At 38.3% G+C, this 19,958-nt stretch overlaps 1 protein-coding gene across 1 annotated transcript in view; it reads left to right on the top strand.

Annotated features, from left to right (window-relative positions):
- The first annotated feature begins 202 nt into the window (after nucleotides 1–202).
- The window catches only part of Pde4d (phosphodiesterase 4D), a 1,097,876-nt gene continuing 1,078,120 nt past the window's right edge, over nucleotides 203–19,958 (top strand). The window contains exon 1 of the mRNA XM_050160342.1: nucleotides 203–335. Within this exon, the coding sequence (XP_050016299.1) occupies nucleotides 294–335 (42 nt within the window). The 5' untranslated portion in view covers nucleotides 203–293. The remainder of the gene's footprint in view (nucleotides 336–19,958) is intronic.

The following is a 19,958-nucleotide window of genomic DNA, read 5'->3' as shown; positions in this document are numbered from 1 at the left end:
GTTGCTGGGATCTGTAGCTTGCGTTTAACAAAAGCTGTGTTGGAAATGTTCCTTGTGTCCACTTTTATTGCTTTAAACACATCAACATCTCCGCCTGTTCTGATGAATTATTTAAGAATCACTGTCCCAGTCCGTGGCAGCGTTTCGAGGTGCACATGTTAATCATATACTTGATTAAACATTTCCTTGCCTTTTCCTCCAGCATTCCAGTTGCTTTTGAGTGGACAACTGTTACAGTGAGAGGAGCGACGCTGGAAGCAGCTAGTGGCATCTGAACTACTGAAAACTCCGCCATGGAGAGGAATACTTGTGATTCACTTTCTCGGAGCAAAAGCGTAAGTACCTTTCATTTTCTCTTCTTTTGTAAAACATGTGGTGATGTTTTTAGTTTTCCCTGGGTTCTAATGCTGTGTTGTCATAATTAGGTTTGTGCGAGACTCTGGTTAACTTTCAGTTCTAACTGTATGCAGATTATTAGCAAATGAAGACTTCTTTGTCTGTGTGGCCTGGTTGATATCTGATGGGTGGCGCTGGAATTTATCTGCTTTCCCACCCGTTCATACAAGTTTCATTGTGTGATATTGAACACCCTGATATTTGAGTGCATAATACAGATACATAGGTGGTGTTGAAACCGGAGAAATTTGTGTCTTGACTATCAATCTGTCTAGATAAATCCAGAGGAAGAAATTGAAAACGTGTTAAAGGTCAAACGCATTCTGATGCCCCACGCCTTCCTTACCTCCCCACTCTGACATAGGTCTCTAATTGCCAGTTCTAACCTTCCTTCTTAAGATTTTTTTAAGTTGCCCTTCTTAGTGCCCCAAGAAAACGTAAACATTCTTTCCCATCTACTCAGTGTCTACAAGGTACCATATTCATGATACATTTGAGTTTTCTATCATCTTATAGGAAAGAAACCCCCACAAAATAAGTAGAGCGATTCAAGGAAAGCTGGGCCAGACAAGGATGAAAGCAGATTTAATTTCTACCAGGAAAGTTCTAACAATATGTCCCTTTGTTCATTTACCCAAAGGGAAGAAGCATCCAAACAGATGTGGTTGTGACGTAGGAACATTCGTTTGAAGGCATCAGAAAAACCACAAATGCAAACACATTTCTTCAGTATGGGAATGCTTTGTGTTTCCTCTGTGATCTTACTGTAATGGCCTAAGGCCATCTCTCATTCTTCCTATAGAACTGGGATCAGTGTGCGGAAAGGACAAGATAGTCTGCCTTTCAGCATTTCTCAAAATAGACAAATGAAAAACAAGGCTATGCAGAGAGGTAGTGCCAGTCATTTAATCGAATCCCCAGTTTGATAGCCAACCAAAGAAATTTAAAAAAAACCTGGTAAATGTTCATATTCATGTGTTTTAGTAGTTAGTATTTGGTTATGTGGAATTTGCATAACATAAAAGGCCAGAGTGTTGTGCCTGGAATTCTTTTTTATCATTGTACATAGTTTCTCATTGTAATAGGGGTGACCTGCATTCAAATTACCAAGCTAAGCACACAGCTGTTGCCGAGTTTTCTTATTATAAATCAAATATGAGAGCAAACCATCAATATGATGCTCCCTTTTATTCAATTTGGGGGGGATGTGACTTGAAAAAATAAAGGCAGAAGGGAGATTGTTTTAGGTAATTAAAACATATCATTTAACACGTCTCTGTTCTTGGAGGTAAAACTCATTCTAGAGGTAAATGATCCAAGGAGGTGTCCCTGTAAGGGACTGAGAGGGCTTAATTTAGATACTAGGAGATTTCCTGCTTGTGGTTGTCTTGTACGCGATTTCTTTGTCTCTCTGGAAACGCTGAAGCTTCCCAGATCATGAGAACTTGAGCTGCTTGCATTCAGGTGGCAGCAGCCTTTGGGCTCTGGTTTATTTCCTTGCTTCTTCAGAACCCACTGGTGCAGAGAGAGCACTTCCACTTCCACTCTCCACTCAGCTGAGCGACTCTGAGCGGGAGTGACTCCTCATCAGAGACACGAGGCTGCTGCTGTGTTAGTAAGAACTCGCCACTTGAGGATTTCAAACCGGGTCCAGCATGTCACCCCTACCACTGAAGTCTTTGTCCCAAATAGAATCCCAAACTGCACACTCAGAAGTAGCTGTTTCTGTTTTGTTAGAGAAACTTTAAATAATTTGATTTGGGAACTCTCAATTCTTTATTTTGGCATATGACATTTGGAAATTGAATAACATAAACCTCAAATTAGAGGCTGCTTTTCTGATTGTCCAGATGTTACTGCATAGATCCTGTATCCGTCACTGTGAACTGAGGCATGTTGCTTGTATTTTTACTTCTGTGATAAACTGGAAAAAAAAAGGAACTTATGAAAGAAAGGGCTTGTTGTCTCACACCTTGAGTTCTCATCCATCATGGCAAAGGGGGTGTGTGGCAGGACCTTGGCGTTGCTGGCCACAGTGTATGTGAAGGCAGGAAACAGAAGAGGAATGTTGGCCCCAGCTGGCTTCCTCCCAACTTTCTTCTTTTCATTCAGGCTGGGCTCTAGTCCCTGGTGTGATGTTATACACATTCATGGTAAGTTTTTTATTTTCTTCAATTAGAGCTCTCTGGCTATCTTTCTGTCCAACACATATACAGATGTGTCTACGGGGTGATTCAAATCTAGTCAAGTTGACAGGGACTGCTGACCATTGCATAAGGCATACGAGATAAGAGAAGACTAGCCTTAGAGATTCAATTTAGTAGTGAGTTCCCTTTCTGAAGAGAGTACCAGTGTCGCTTGCCTTGCCTCATAGGTCTCCATCTAATATAAAAAAATAAAGGGAGAAAAATGGGTAAATAGATTCTCATTTATTATCACTTTTGAGTTTCTATGAGTTTAGGTCCCATATTCATTTGTAAATTGAACAAACAATTCCCTAAAGAAAGTCTGTTAGTCAGATTGGTGTATATCATTATTGGTGATATATCAATATATCAGGTTGGTGGCTTAGATAGAAATTATTTTGTTTTAGAGGCTGAGTCTCCCAGGTGCCAGCCCCTTCTGCTGTGGTGAGGGATCAGCTCCTGGCTTGCTGATGCTCTGCAGACAGCTGCCTCCTCACTGGCCCTCATGCAGCAGACAAAGAGCTCTCTGAAGTCTTTGCTAGGTCTCTCTTCCAGCCTCCTCTCATGCCCTCATTTCCTAGCAGATCCCGCCTTCACTTTGGGAATCTGAGATTTAACTTATGAGCTGGTGAGACACAAACATTTACTTAGCTTATAACAGATTTTGTTATTCCTAAGGAATTATTTTAATATGATGACAACATGATATAAAAACCAAATATGACCAATACTCTAGAATTGGCATATTCTTTCAACTGTTTAACACTAGAGGGATCTAATTTCCATTCCTCGGCTTATATTAGAGAACTCCTCATAAAGCTTTCGAGTTTCCAAACAATTCTACACTTGACCTAGAAGCTCATTTTATTTTTTTTTCAAAAATTTTTCTTTTTGCCATTATTACTTCTGCATATTTTATGTACCTTGTTTTTTAAACTCCATCCCAATATTGCAATGACACAGGTCTCTGAAATATCTTGCCCTGTCAGTGGATGTACCAGATGGAATCAATAGAGATGCCCAGGGTGTAGGCAGTGGTAGACAGAAGTATAGAAAGAGGGAGGGAAAGAAAGAGACAGAGAAAGGGCCACAGAGAGGGAGGGAGAGAGATATGGATGAGTATGAAGGTGGAGGCAGGTTGGATCTGGGAGGAGCTGGGGAAGGCAGTATGAATAAAATACAGTACCTTCTAAGGAGTTCTCTCTTTTTAGGGGGGTTCAAGACAGGGTTTTTCTGTGTAGCCCTAGCTGTCCTGGAACACACTCTGCAGACCAGGCTGGCCTCAAACTCATAGAGACCTGCCTGCCTCTGTCTCCAGAGTACTGGGGATTGAAGGTGTGCACCACCACTTCCCGGCTTGCTGCATGAAACTGACAGGCGTTTGATTTTCTATACTTGGTTTCACAACTTTTGTAAAAAATAAAATTCTTACTTAAAAAAATGAAAGCATTATTTCTTACGTTATCTCTCCTGTTATCCTCTGACTTTTTTAATATAAAATCTTGCATGGTAAATGAACTGGATAAATTTTAATTCTGCTTTAATCAATTCTCTCATGGATTGAATTCTAAAGTATCTTATAAGGTTTTTACCTAAAACTCTCAATTTTGGGTTTCCTAAATCTGTTGGAAGAGGCTTGAGATGTCATGTACTAAATTAGATTCTTTATTTTCTTGATGAAATTGCCCTCTCTCTGACTTGGGATTCTTTTGGATGTTTTACATTGGGACAAATGTGTCACTCACCAGATGTCTTTAATTGATGTTCCCTGTTCTCTTGAGCAGAATCGTTGTTTAGTGTTTATTCAAAGCTGGAAGCAATTTCTGGCTATTTGCAGAACACTGAGAATCTGGAATTTTCTTTCTTTTTTTCCAATGCTGAACCAAAAGCCCACCTATGTCAGTTCTGAACCCAGGAACTGGGATCTACTCTGGTGTGACATGTCAGTGGGTTCTCTAAAATTGCTGCTTCTTACAGAGGATTTCAAAAATCCTATCCAAAACTTACATAGTGCATGTATTCTACTCTTAAAAATATAAAACTTCCCCCAACTGTATCTTGATACTTGCTGACTGGTGCTGGATGCAGTCATTTTCCTGGTGACCCAGGGAGAGCAATTGATGCCATTTCATCTGCATCCCATTGTATCAGAGCCTCACTAGTGAGGAGAGGCAAACAGGAATCTGGAAGGGGCAATCCATCTTGCAAAGGAACCGCAGAACTGCCTGTGCTTGTTATTCCTCACAGCTACTCGGAGATAGTCTGGTTTGGGATTTTATGGTTGAAGTGAAATGGATTCCTTGCCAGACTAACTTTATGGCCCCACTATTGCATGCCCATCTTAGGAACATGGCTATGGAGTCCTATCAGCATAGACCACAGACAAACTAAGAAAACTAAAATCCTTATTTTTTTCCCCCCTCATGTTCACTTCTTAGGGTAGAGAGAGGGTCAAGAGAGGTGCTGTTACCAAGATTCTTTGAAAAACACAAATTAAAAAAAAAAACAAAATAAAAACTAAGTCTCCTTCTGTGCTTTGTCAGCCACACACTGATGTGAGAACGCGTAGCTTTAGAGATCTGATTAATTTGATAATTTGATTATTATTCCTGACTCCCAGGTAATGCTTTTGTTTTACAAAATTCAATGAAATATTTATGCAGTAGTTATGGGGTATGTTGGCTCTAGACATCCAATGTGAATAGGGTACATGATAGCTCTGCCTTCATAGAAACTACTTGACAATTAGATTTCTACTTTCCATGATCTATTAAAATTGCCTTGTCAGCTTGTCACCCCAACCCTGATGATCCAAGCCCATTTCGTTATAATTTTCAGTTCTCCACAAGGTCTCTGAAGCGCTGTCTTCCTTCGCCTTCCACAGCCTCTCTCTCCTCCACATTGTGTGCATCATCTTTAGCAGAGATATTTTAGCCGCGAATAATGCGGCCTAATTGTCAATTATGCTTATTGTTGCAGAAACAGAGATTATTTTAGAGTCGTTGAAAAGAAGTTTCCTCAGATAATCAACAATAGTGTAAGAATAGCTGAGAGTATAAATGGATGTGAGTATGGCACACACACACACACACACACACAATCTGAAAGAATAAGGCCTGATCAGCAGTCATCTGCCTTGAAATCAATCTCCTGTCACATGGCTGTCCCCGCAGCCACAGCCAGTCACTAGGTTGTTGCCTGAGAAAAACTTCTGCATTTTCTGATATGGTAACGTGTTTGCTGTTTTCTCTTAGAGCAAATTCAAGTGCGAGTTGAATTCCAAGTGATGATGCCCAAAAATAATTTCATATATTGTTAACAATGTAAACACCAGAGATGTGTAGAACTGTAGAGAAGTCCTATTGAATTGATGTTCTGTATTCAAATTGATCCTTTGGGACAGTTTTACTGCACAATAAAATGGAAAATTTTAAAGAAAATCGTATTAATTTGTTGGAGTTTTATATTAGTAGTATTCTGTTTTAGAAGTTTTCACTATTAAAACTGACTTATTTTTTAATTATAATCAAATATAGATCCCTAACATTTGTTTGCCTGTTATTTTGTAGTCTTTGAAATAACAACCAATAAGCAAGAGTTCTGATTGCTACAAATATAGTTTCAAATGAAATTCATCAATGTATTCGTTCTTGAAGTCGAGTACTTCCAAAGGCAGCATGGACAGATCCCTAGGTCTTATGTGATAGTCTTGGATTTGGATCTATGTGACTTGATTGAGCAAGTGTTAGTGAAAATGTTTAATAATTTGAGTTATTATCAAGTATCCTAGAAAATTTCCTGTGAGCTTTCAGGGATGAAATGAGAAAACAACATTGAAAGCACATTATAAGGGAAAGCAAAGAAACCAACAAAAACCCCAAACTAAACCAATGAATACCAAGAAAATGTTATTTAATATCTAATTGTATTGTATACTTCTAAACCAAACACTAAGTCTTAAGGAATTTCACAACAGAATTGTTCCATCAAGCAAATAGATCAACAAGACCTCTTGCTTTTATTATTGAAACAGTGACTTGTATGTTCATGAGCTCCACTAAGTTGTAGAAATGTCAAATTCTGATATGTGTGCCCAGAGTGGTTGAATGTTATTAATGGACAAGACAGCCAAAGGAGCATGTTGGGATGAGCTAGAGGCCTGAGCTTGCTCTCCTATTTTTGTCACCAAAGATATAATTATTACTATATACCTGAAATTGGGAGTATTGTCCCATTTATAGAACACAGATTTTAAAAAGAAAAACAATTAAAATAATCTTTTTGCCATTATCTTGTCCCCCCCCTTCTTCTGAGGTGGTAATATGGGGATCTGTTTTGACAGTCTTGCTTCTGTGCTAAGAATTTGATCATACTTTAGCTGTTACTATCTGTAGTTTAATTCATTCAACAGGGTTTGCTAAGCCTTTACTGACTGATTATGCTATAATAGTTACTTTTCGTAGAACTGTGTTCCGAATGGCACTTAAGAGACTCAGAGAGTCAAGACACCACAGTGTACTTTGACATTGGGATTTTAAGCTTCACAGAGTATCTGGCTCACTGAACATTAAAAACTAAAAGCAATAAAAACACTCCCAAACAAACAATAACCAAGTGCCAAGGGAAGCAATGCTTTCTATAAATTCATTGAAAAGAAAAACTACCTGCTATGCTTGGCAGTCCTTATCTCTGTTTACTGAATGGATTTTAAAATATTACTAAATGACCAACTTGTTTTTTTTTTTTCTAGAAGAGCCAATTGCACAGCATTAATTTGTCAGGAGGGATTCATTTCATCACTGTATGAGCCATCCCAACAGAGACATAAACATTGCTCAAGAACAATAGTCTCTAATGGAGTATTGAGAGATCAAGAAGGAGCACTAGAAAAAGACAGGCATTCCCCAATATATAAGCACAGAAGAGCTGTGCACCTATCACCAAAACATATGAACTAATTTTCAGAGCACTCACAAAAAGATAACATTATTGGGTGGATAGTGTCTGTTTGGAAGCATTTTCCTGTTCTGACTTCCAAAAACAATCCATGGATGAAAAACATCAAGAAAAAAATGGAAATAAATGTTGTCAAGAAAGACATACATTAGATGGAGGTTTAAACTTCCTGACAGGAAGACCAGAAAGATGGCTCAGCAGATAAATGCACTTTCTGTCAAGCCTGCAACCCTGAGTTCAGTCCCACAAGGTGGAAGCAATAATGTGACTTCCAGGGGTCCTTCTTTGACTTTCTACATGGTGACTCACGATGCAACACAGACACACAGAAACATGTACGTACACACACACACACACACACACACAGACAGACATAGAAACACACACACATTTTTCTCTGCTCCCCTCCCTGCCTATCCCCTTCCCTTCAACCCTCTCCCAAGGCACCCATGATCCCAACTTACTCAGGAGATCTTGTGGTTTTCTACTACCCATGTAGATTAGATCTATGTATGTTTCTCTTAGGGTCCTCATTGTTGTCTAGGTTCTCTGGGATTGTGAGTTGTAGGCTGGTTTTCTTTGCTTCATGCTTAAGAAGTGAGTACACGTGTTAATTGGCTTTCTGGGTCTGGGTTACCTCACTCAAAATGTGCAGCACGCCGCTCCCGCCAGCAGAAGAGACGACCACAACAGGATTCTTCTCAGAACACACTTTATTGGAGCACTTACACTTGAGGTTGTAAAGAGGCAAAAGACCCCGTCCCCGTGACGCAGAAGAATATATACGGTGCCAGACAAAGCCCTGACGTGTCATCAACCCAATGGCTCAGGCCAGAATGGAGTGATCGTGCTTAAATTATGATTGGCCAGATCGGATGGCCAGATAGAAATACTCCCCTCGTTGGGGGGGGGGGCTCGTGCGCGCATGCGCTGTGGGCGCGCATGCGCACAAGTTGCGCACAAGCTGTCAAGTTTGACGTGGAACAGCAAATGGCGCCCAGGTCCCGTGCCCCTGACGTGACAGCGCCATGGTGCGCGCTACATCTCCGCGCACTACAAAAATGATGTTTTCAGCTCCATCCATTTGCCTGCAAAATTCAAGATGTTATTTTTTTCTGCTGTGTAGTACTCCATTGTGCAAATGTACCACATTTTCCTTATCCATTCTTCAGTCAAGGGGCATTTAGGTTGTTTCCAGGTTCTGGCTAATACGAACAGTGAACATAGTTGAGCACCATGTCCTTGTGGCACAATTGAGCATCCTTTGAATATATACTCAAAAGTGGTATTACTGGGACTTGAGGAAGGCTGTTTTTTTTTTTTTTTAATTTTCTGAGATACCACCACACTGACATCCAAAGGGGCTGTACCAGCTTGCACTCCCACCAGCAATGGAGGAGTGTTCCCCTTACCCCACAACCTCTTCAGCATGAGCTGTTATCAGTGTTTTTGATCTTGGCCCTTCTTACAGGTGTAAGATGGAAACTCAGAGTTGTTTTGATTTGCATTTTTCTGATGACTAAGGATGTTGAACATTTTTTTTTATTTATTAAAGATTTCTGTCTCTTCCCCACCGCCGCCTCCCATTTCCCTCTCCCTCCCCCAATCAAGTTCCCCTCCCTCATAAGCCCAAAGAGCAATCAGGGTTCCCTGCCCTGTGGGAAGTCCAAGGACCACCCACCTCCATCCAGTTTCTTTCAGCCATTTTAGATTCCTCTGTTGAGAGTACAATGTTTAGTTCTGTACTCCATTATTTTAATTGGATTATTTGTTCTTTTGATGACAATGTATTTTTTTAGAAACTTTCCTGACAGATTTTTTTTTGTAGTATTCAGGCAGTGTTTTGGAGGATTTTTTAAAATATTTATTTATTTATTATGTATACAATATCTTGTCTGTGTGTATGCCTGAAGGCCAGAAGAGGGCGCCAGACCTCATTACAGATGGCTGTGAGCCACCATGTGGTTGCTGGGAATTGAACTCAGGACCTTTGGAAGAGCAGGCAATGCTCTTAACCGCTGAGCCATCTCTCCAGCCGCCGCCGCCGCCGCCGCCGCCGCCGCCGCCGCCGCCGCCGCCGCCGCCGCCGCCGCCTCCGCCTCCTCCTCCTCCTCCTCCTCCTCCTCCTCCTCCTCCTCCTCCTCCTCCTCCTCCTCCTCCTCCTCCTTCTTATTTTTTTGTTTGGTTAGTTCATTGGATTTGGATTTTTGTTGTTGTTTTTAAGATTTATTTATTTATGCAGTATCCTGCCTGTAGGCCAGAAAAGGGCACCAGATCTCACTATAGAGGTGGTTGTGAGCCATCACGTGGTTGCTGGGAATTGAACTCAGGACCTTTGGAAGAGCATTCAGTGCTCTTAACCGCTGAGCCATCTCTCCAGCCCTTTGGAGGAATTTTGAAATGACCTTAAACTAAAAATTTTTCCAAGTCATGGTTCTTTTTATGTTTATATTATTTTTTGCTTCATACTATAAATTATATAAAATTGGAATATGTTAAGATTTTAACTTTTTGCTGTAAGATTAATTAATGTTGCATCAGTAGACATAAACGAGGAAAATTAAAATGTTCATTGATAGCTTCTCATTTGAATCCAAATTAATAGACTTTCATTAGAGCAACAAAAACAATGGTCAAATTATGCTGTACCCTAATCTCACAAATTCTTACAACTAAGTGACCTAGAGTGTATTACCTTGATGGTCTCTTTTACTCAGATATAAACAGAGAGATGACAATGTGAGATTTCTCAGAGAAATTCTCAGAGACGATTCTGCATTCCCTAGATCAAGTATTTTTCAGAACAGTCTCAGTGAAAACTTTTCCATTATGACAAAAAGTCCCAATTCTTTCTAACCTTCAAGACAGCTACCACCTACTCCAAAGTCTGCATAGGGAGCTGATTAATGAGCCAAGTGTGTCTCATCTCTGATGACAATGCTTCATTTGGGCATCAGTGCCTCTAAGGACAAATGAAACTGAAAAGGCCTTCACATCACCAGGATTTGGAAGATGTTACTTGTGTTTCTTAATAATTATTATTGTCTTTTAAAAACAGTCTCTTGTTCTAAACCCATGACTGGGGTAGAAGTAGAAAGGAATTGTCATATTTTGAGAGGTTTTCCTTTGGAGAATTTTGGATTCTTTTATTGTAAGCTATTCCGGTAGTTCAACTGGAGTGTAACAAGCTGGTCTTTCTTTTATTAAGACAGCGAGCTTTAACTGTTGTGCTCCATGTAGATGGTGTGGTGCAACCCTAACATCTTTCAACTCTACAGCTCAGATACACACCCGAACTTCACAGAAACAGAATATAGTGGAAGGAAAACATCATGCAGAAAGAAAACCCCTAGGTCTGAACATGGGGAAAAAAAAAAAAAACACTAGATCATTTCTGGCATGACCCTCCTCTGATGGCTTTTCTTCCCAGTAACTGATTTATCCCTTGTGCTTTTCTTGTATGCCCACACTGAGAAGTACCTTTCCTGTATCCTACCCAGGGTCCAAGCTCTTCACTCTCCTGAGACAAGGGAGGAACGTCTTGATTCAAATCTAAGCAAACGTACTCTTTTCAAAAATCCATCTGCATCTACAGCAAATGCTTTTGTGTAGCCTTTTGTAAAACTAGGTGCAGTTGCCATCATAGGAAACAGGGAATTTAACCTGCCCCTTGTTGTACCAAAGATGCCATTTTCCCCCCCAGCAGGAGAAAACCTTTTCTTTAGTGGAATACTTACTAAGACTATATTGGTTTTAGATTTTAGACAAGGGCACTCACATTCTACCAAAAATGTTTAAAGCGAACTATCAATGAATCAAAAAATCATTCTCTCACCCAGTCTTATTACCTCTGTCATTCTCAGAGGAAAGTCTCAAATTTGTACTTTCACTGTATTGGGGAATTCCAGAGTGAATCATCTTATTCTCTCTTAATCTCAGAGTTGCAGATCACTGTAGGAAGTGATTTTCCCCTCAACAAATAATAAATTAGACAAAGTACATGTTCACTACCTTTTCAGAATGTACCAGAATACTTAGATGGTAGGGAAACCAGTCACCACAAAATCTGGAAAGACAAGAGTCACCTCCAAAGAGAGGATGACATTCTTTGTGTGCCATGGGTAGACATCACCATGCATCAATAAAAAGATGCTGCTATAGTTTTGAAAGAACTGCTAGTGGACAAATGTGAGTCAGCATAATAATATGGATACAAAAGATATTGTGGGTAGAGGGGGAAATCCTCTAGCAGACATGTGTTCCAAAAACTTCCCCAAGAAGATAAGAGAAATAGGATTCACTATCCCCAAATGAAACAAAATGTAAAGCAACAAGGAATACCATGATCTGTTGTCTTAGGGCATTATAGGAAACCCTTTGTGGAGCTTGTGGAGGGATGGTAATGGTGAATGAAACAGGGAAGCAATACTTGACCTCTAGGGGCCAAGATAGAAAGATATGTGGAGATCATCACTGAGTTGGGGGAGGAATAGAACACTCCCTAGAGACTCAGACAAATGACTGAAGAAAGTTTTGATTAGAACATCAAGGAGCACTCTTCTTGTTTGACCTCAACCAAGGTCTGAACAAATAATAGTAAAGATAACTGTGGAACTGTCTACAATAGAGCCAAGAGGCAGTTTCTCTTTGAGTCCCAATCCTAGAGCACGTCTAAGACTAAAGGGTGAGAAGATATTAATAAAATCGCATTGGAAAAGAATTCTGCTACCAAATCACAAGGCATCCCTCAGAGAGATGGGAAGTACTGTGCTCAATTACAGTTATGATGAAAATCTAGTCTACACCAGTTCCTAACCAAGTTAAGTACATATCTCACATCGAAGAATAGGAAGGAAGGAAAAAATCATATACATCTTTAAGGGAAAAAATGTATGTCATTCTCTGCTATCCTGTATGATATATACCTTTAAGAAAAAAAAGGGAAGTGCCAAACGAGTTGATAGGAGAAAACACAAAAAGCAATAATATTCAGAAACCTCCCAGTATAGGATCAATGTTCTAGTTAATAATACAAGAAACTATGAGCAGAGGTGTAAAGGCTCTGATGGGCGAGTTTGGCAGCACACGAGAGCTATGTGTAATTTTAGCAGAGAGATAGAGATAATATGCAAGATGGATGTAGAAAAATGATAGAGATAAAAATCTAAGGCCCTTTGTAGACTTGATGAAGCTAATCAGCTACCTTGAAGATAAAACAGAAAGAATTATACAAGCTGTAACTCAGAGAGAAAGAAGAGGGAGGAGAATAAGGACAGAGGAAGGGTGGGAGGAAAAAAAGGAGTAGACAGAGGAAAATGACAAAAGATTAATAAATGTCATATGATATAGAAAGTTACACAGGAAGAAAGGTAAAATGATATAGAAGAAGTATTTGAAGAAATAAGGCATTAAATTTAAAAAAAATTTGATGGCAGATTACAAATCACATATTTAAAATCCAAGAATATAGTAGACAAGATGCAAATCAGTACATACAGAGAGAGACAGAGAGACAGAGGGACAAAGACAGAAACAGAGACAGACGCTGAGAGAGATAGAGAAACAAAACCACACACAATACTCACAAATATACACGCACAAGCACACACACAGAGAGGCAGAGAGACAGAGACATAGACAAAGAGACAGAGATAGAGATAGACACACTGAGAGAGATAGACAAATCCATACATGCACAGAGAGAGAGAGAGAGAGAGAGAGAGAGAGAGAGAGAGAGAATATTAAAGAAAGACAGAAAATCTTAAAAACCTCCAGGAAGGGCTGGAGAGATGGCTCAGTGGTTAAGAGCATTGCCTGCTCTTCCAAAGGTCCTGAGTTCAATTCCCAGCAACCACATGGTTGCTCACAACCATCTGTAAAGAGGTCTGGCGCCCTCTTCTGGCCTTCAGGCATACACACAGACAGAATATTGTATACATAATAAATAAATAAATATTTAAAAAAAAAAACCTCCAGGAAGAAAACTTCAAACAATCTACAAAGGAACAAGAATAAAAATTGCAGTAAATTTTGCTATAGAATCAATTTAAACAGGTGTTGTAATTTCTCCTCAACCATTGTCAGTTCCTTTTCTGTTTCAGCTGTTAATTTTCTGGGACTGTTTAAATCTTTATCATCATCCAAGGTTTTGTCCAAATGATTAGATCAGGTGTTATCCCAATAGCTGGTCGTAGATTGGAACTGCTTTTATAGTACTAAAAAGAACACCCAACAACCCAGAGTTCTGTACCTTGTAAAAACATTCTTCACATATAAGGCAAAAAAGTCTTTGTTACAATGAACTTTTTCAGCTTTGTGTCCTCTCAGATGTCTCCATAGTAATGTAAACCCATGCTGCCTTTTCTTTCCTTCTTCACATCAAAGGGGATGTAGAATTTGTCTTTCTTAGTTCCTTCGTTGAACCATAGTATTCAGCCAGTTATTTGTGGATGGAGCCATCACTCATGGTTGTGGGGAAGAATTACTCCACAGAGAAGATAAAATTTTGCCTGGAAAAATGTTTTAATCTGTCCCTACTCAAGAGAGAATCTTGGGAAAGGCAGAACTCTGGAGGACTCTAAGGAGCAGAAAGGAAGTGAGAAGGCTCTGCAGGAACACAACCATGATTGGAAGTGATTTCCACTTGTTTTTTTTTTAAATTTTCTAGTAACCCCGCCTCTTACATTTCTTTTTTTAATTAATTAATTAATTAATTTATTAAAGATTTCTGTCTCTTCCCCACTGCTGCCTCCCCTTTCCCTCCCCCTCCCCCAATCAAGTCCCCCTTCCTTGTCAGCCCAAAGAGCAATCAGGGTTCCCTGCCCTGTGGGAAGTCCAAGGACCACCCACCTCCATTCAGGTCTAGTAAGGTTAGCATCCACGAAACTGCCTAGGCTCCCACGAAACCAATAGGTACAATAGGATCAAAAACCCATTGCCATTGTTCTTGAGGTCTCAGTAGTCCTCATTGTCCACTTGGTTTTATAGCAGAGGTACAGCTGAAGCTCTTTTAGGGTAGTGAGGTCCATAAGTACAACAGTATTTAACAAGTATTGGAAAAATTTGCCCCAGGATGTAAGAAAAAAATCAAAGAGAATAGGAGTGGGGACCCAAGAAGAAGCAGTGATGGTTGTGGAATTGAAAAATGACTCATAAGAAGCTGTGGTAATTACGGTTAGGCATTTGAAATTTATTCTTCCTGTGATATGGCCAGAAATAATGAAAAGGGCTCTGAATATCTCTTGTTAGCTGTGGAGTGTTTGCTTACTCTGTTTGCCCGCCAAAGTCTGAATATATGGAACATTTAAGAATGTCACTCTTTCTGTGGTTTGTTATGTTGGAGAAGGAAGCTTCTTGGTTCCCAGCCGCCCAGCTAGCTTAGACCTGAAATAATCACACAGAAACTGTTGTAATTAAATCACTGCTTGGCCAATTAGCTCTGGCTTCTTATTGGCTAACTCTTATATTAATTTAACCCATTTCTATTAATCTGTATATCGTTGTGTGGCTGTGACTTACCAGGTAAAGTTCCCAGTGTCTGTTTCCAGCAGCTCCATGGCTTCTCTCTAACTCTGCCCATCTTTCTCCCAGCATTCTGTTTAGTTTTCTGTACCTACCTAGGTTCTGCCATATCAACAGGCAAAGGCAATTTGTTTATTCATCAATAGTAATCATAGCATACAGAAGGAAATCCCACATCAGAATGAAACTGTTTGCTCCTTGCAAAATACTATATTTGAACACACAGGAACAGAAATGAATATGCTGGAACATAATCCTTGACACCGTGTATAATTATTAGTTGGTTGGACCAGTATGGAAGGTACAAAGTAGATGAAAACCATCTCATATCTCTTCACCAATAAACACTTTAATCATGATATAATCTCTTTATTGCCTTTGTACTATTTTTTAATAAATAGATACTTTTGAAAAAGAGAAAAATTTAAATAAAAGGAACTTTTGAGCATAATCCCCATGGTTGGAGCACACAATTATATTTTGCACACACACACAAATATATATCTATACATACATACATCTATATTTATGTATCAAAGTACATGGAAGAAGGTCAAGCTATTTCAAATTATCTTGTAAATTATTCAGTCTTTAAAACTAATTTATAATATTAGTATTGTTATTGCCCTCATATGATGAATGAGCAAAAAGAGTGGACACTTATTTTAAAATACTTCAAATTTAAGCTGGAGAGAAGGGTCAGCAGTTAAGAGCATTGACTGCTCTTCAAGAGGACTCCAGTTCAATTCCCAGCACCCACATGCTGGCTCACAACTTTCTACAACTCCATTTAAGGGGATCTAACACCCCCACACAGACACACAGGCAGGCAAAACACAAATCTACATAAAGTATAAATAAATTATTAAAAAATACCTCAAACTAACATAGTTGAAACATTATCACAGAAAAAGACAAAATGCTCCTAAAATTTATGTATCTTTGATAATAATGCTGAATAGTCATTTTAAAAACTTAAGTGATCATGTATTTATACTTTTATTGAAAGTAAGTTTTAGACTATGTCCCATGGCTAGACATAGACATGGGACATTTTTTTTAACTTTAAATAAATCATAAGAAGTTACCTGTGCAAATAGCAAGATAATTCATTATTTGCTCCATATAACTTCTAGAATATTTCCCTAAAAGATTCATTTCTTTTTTAAAATTGTTTTTATTGAACTAATTATTTTTCTCTGCTCTCCTCGATTTCTCCCCCTTCCCTTTTTACCCTCTCCCATGACCTTTACTTTCCAAGTTTACTCAGGATATCTTATCTTTTTTTTTTACTTCCCATGTAGATTAGATTCACATATATCCCTCTTAGGATTCTCTTTGTTGTCTAGGTTCTCTGGGATTGTGTATTGTAGGCTGGATTTTCTTTGCATTATGTCTTAAGGACACTTATGAGTGATTATATATTATAATGTAGTTCTGGGTTTGGTTATGTCACTCAATATGATGTTTCCTAGATTCATTTATTTGCCTGCAAATTTCAAGATATTATTTTTTTCTGCTGTGTAGTATTCAAGAATTCAAGAAACTGGTCATCAAAAGAACAAATAATCCAATAAAAATGGGGGTACAGACCTAAACAGAGAATTCTCAGTGGATGAATCTAAAATCTAAAATGGATGGAAGACACTTAAGGAAATTTTTAACATCCTTAGCCATCAGAGAGATGCAAATCAAAACAACTCTAAGATCAGAATGACCAAGATCAAAAACACTGATGATAGCTTATGCTGGAGAGGACATGGGGTAAAAGGGACATTCCTCTATTGCTGATGGGAGTGCAAACTGGTACAGCCGTTTTAGACATCAGTATGATAATTTCTTAGAAAATTAGGAAACAACCTACCTCAAGACCCAGCAATACCACTATTGTGTATATATCCAAAGAATGTTCAATCATACCACAAGGACGTGTGCTCAACTATGCTCTTAGGAGCATTATTTATAATAGGCAGAACCTGGAAACAACCTAAATGACCCTCAACCAAAGAATTGGTAAAGAAAATGTGGTACATTTACACAAAAGCTTCATTTCTAATTACAGAATGGTCTTTCTGATCTGAGTGGATTTAAGTGGCTTGATAGATTTTCATTCCTTTTGGAAAAGGGACTTAGGAAGCACATATGAATTTCTGACCAGGAATCGCTTTCATTCAAATCTACATTTGGGCAGATTACCCCATTTATCTATCTCAGTTCAAGAGACTTTTTTAGTTTAAATTCTATATTTTACTTTAGTTAAGCTTTTATTGATCAATTTATAATTTTATTCTATGTTCTACTTTGATAGAAGTAAGAAAACATCAGTTGTGGGAACTCTATATTTCTTACCACTTTCTCAACCTTTATATATGCATTTCTGTGTATGTTCTGTATAGAGTGGTTTACAGAATCATTTGTATCTACCCAAGAATATGGTATTTTTCAATATCTCTCTATCTCTCTGTCTTTTTCTCTCTGCCTGGCTCTGTCTCTCCTTCTGTCTCCCTCTCTGGGTCCCTGAAACTCTGTCTCTTCCCCGGTCTCTCTCTGACAATTGCAGTCTCTGTATATTTTATCACTTTGCGTCTACAAAACAGTAGTCCAGTTTCATTTGTTTATGCTTCTTAACCTTTCTACTAAGCTGACATCAACAAACGATGGAGTCCATTCCCTCTTGCATAGACTAACCTTATTCCAAATGCTAATGTAATTTAACTGTCGAAGGTAAGGTAATTTTGCCACATCTATCAAATGACTTTACTACTTCAATAATAGTGACCTTCAAATGTACTTTCTGGTACAAATTTTACAGTTCCACATCTTGAAAACGGTTCAGTGGTTAGAATATTTTGTTTTCCAGCTGCCAGGTTCTATCATTTTTCTGCTTTCACTCATACATTTTTACTTTTTTCTCCTCCTAAATTCAAACAGCTGAACGTTTTCTTTTATTAATTCCATAATCAATTCTGGAAACTAAAGAGTTAGAGATAAATGCACTCTCAGGGTTGTATAAACAGTTTCTTATAATTTAGCACGGCATTCTTTTCTGTGATTTCATTCATTATGTTGTTATATATCATCTATGCCATCATCCTTGTTTCTCTCTATGCTATTTTTCAAAGCATTATAATTCTTAGCAAGTGTGTGTGTATGTGTGTGTGCGTAGATCTCATTTTGTTAAATGTCGTATGATTCTCTTGAGTTTTCAAAGTGATTTTTAACAAATAGTACCTTACTAGAAATTCATAATGATCTCATAAATTAGAATGCGGGATATATATTTTCTGATTATACTTTTATCAGGAAAAGGAGAATTCACTTGAAATGAACACCTTCAATCTAAACTCTGAGATATGCTCATTCTTTCTTCTTTGTTCACTTTCATAGACTATATAAAACGTTATGTAAATCGCTGTTCAAAATGAATAGCCATTACTTTACTAGGTGAGTCCCATTTTACTTATCAACAACCATATAGAATATAATAACTACATGATGCTCAACCAAATAAAATTTAAAGGGATAATATTGAGGAAAAGAACTGGAAGCAGAAAGGAGAGAAGAATCAGATGAGAAACCATGAACAGTTTTGTATCAACTATGCAAAATTGAGTCTCTTTGGCTTGTGCGTAGGATAATGCATGTGAAAATTAAGTGAATATAGAAATAATGTTCTATAATCAGGAATAATAAATGCTAATAAAATAATCTAATTTTTATTATTAGTACACTGTCAATTTTTTTAGAATCAAAAATGAAGGATAACTTAGAGACAGGAGAGACTGCAAAATAGTATATTGGTATTTGCAGTGTGTTTATATATTTATATATCACACAACTGGGGCATGTATTACCTAATGGGCATCCAAAGGAAGAGATATAATACTGTTAACTGACAGTAGATTAGTAAATAAATCAAAGAAGATGGGAGTCAGAAAATTCTCTCTACTCTCCATCTCTTGCCTTGACTCAACTTCTCCCTTCCTCCATTCTACAGTAGGAGTGGGTTTTATTACATCTGCAGACTTGGATATTAACACTAGGAAGGAATTCTTTGTGTACTTTCACAGGAAAAGTTGGATTGAAATGGTAATTAAATATTTAAGTTGAAAAAATGGACCTAATTAAAATGTTTTTGAAAAAGTCTAAGCAGCATTTAAATCAATGGCAGGGCTAAAACTCACCAACAGTGGGGGCATCTCATCTATGTTGTATATTTTCTGTTGATTTCTTTAAAGAATCATGATTCCTACATTCTCCTTAGCAAGGTTTAACTCTTTCCAAAGATTATGGGGCAGCTTTAATTGTGAGAATTTATATTATTTTTGGCATTTTCCCCTCATAATATTGACTAAAGTTTATTTCCTTTCAAATATATGCAATACTGAAAGAACAGCTACTTAGACGGTTCTGAAGATTGGTAATCTCTTTTGAACTATTTTACCCATATGGTGGTAGGCTAACTTCCAGAGGAGGAAAAGGATGCCTATTCAGTAGTAATAATTGTGAGCTAGACAGTGGAAGCATACATAGGTTAAGGAAAGAGGTCCTCTGCCTCTCCTTCCCTCACCTCACTTTCTAGTAATCACACGGCATAAGATAGTCATCTTAGTAAATAATATACAATGGTACACATAGGTGACCCTGTTCTGTTCTGGAGGTTAACCAGAGAATAGTATAGCATGGTAAGACTTAGATTGTCTTGTGAGAAAGACGAGGGCTTGAGGAGAGATCCTCACTTAGGAAAGAGTTACTGTCTATTTCCCCAGAGATCGAGAAAGACAGGGATGATGGAAATGGTAAAAGCCAAGTCACCAATGTCTAACTTTTGGAATTATCATGCCAAGAATGTCTGCTCCAACCCCCCAAAGAGAATGCTATTTCTCTTATGGATTTGTG

This window comes from Alexandromys fortis, unplaced genomic scaffold, assembly GCF_014885135.2.
Source record: "Alexandromys fortis isolate MF-2015 unplaced genomic scaffold, M_Fortis_MF-2015_v1.1 scaffold_76, whole genome shotgun sequence".
NCBI classification, from domain to species: domain Eukaryota; kingdom Metazoa; phylum Chordata; class Mammalia; order Rodentia; family Cricetidae; genus Alexandromys; species Alexandromys fortis.
The sequence above is the reverse complement of the archived record's forward strand: the minus strand, read 5'-3'. Positions and strand labels throughout refer to the sequence as shown.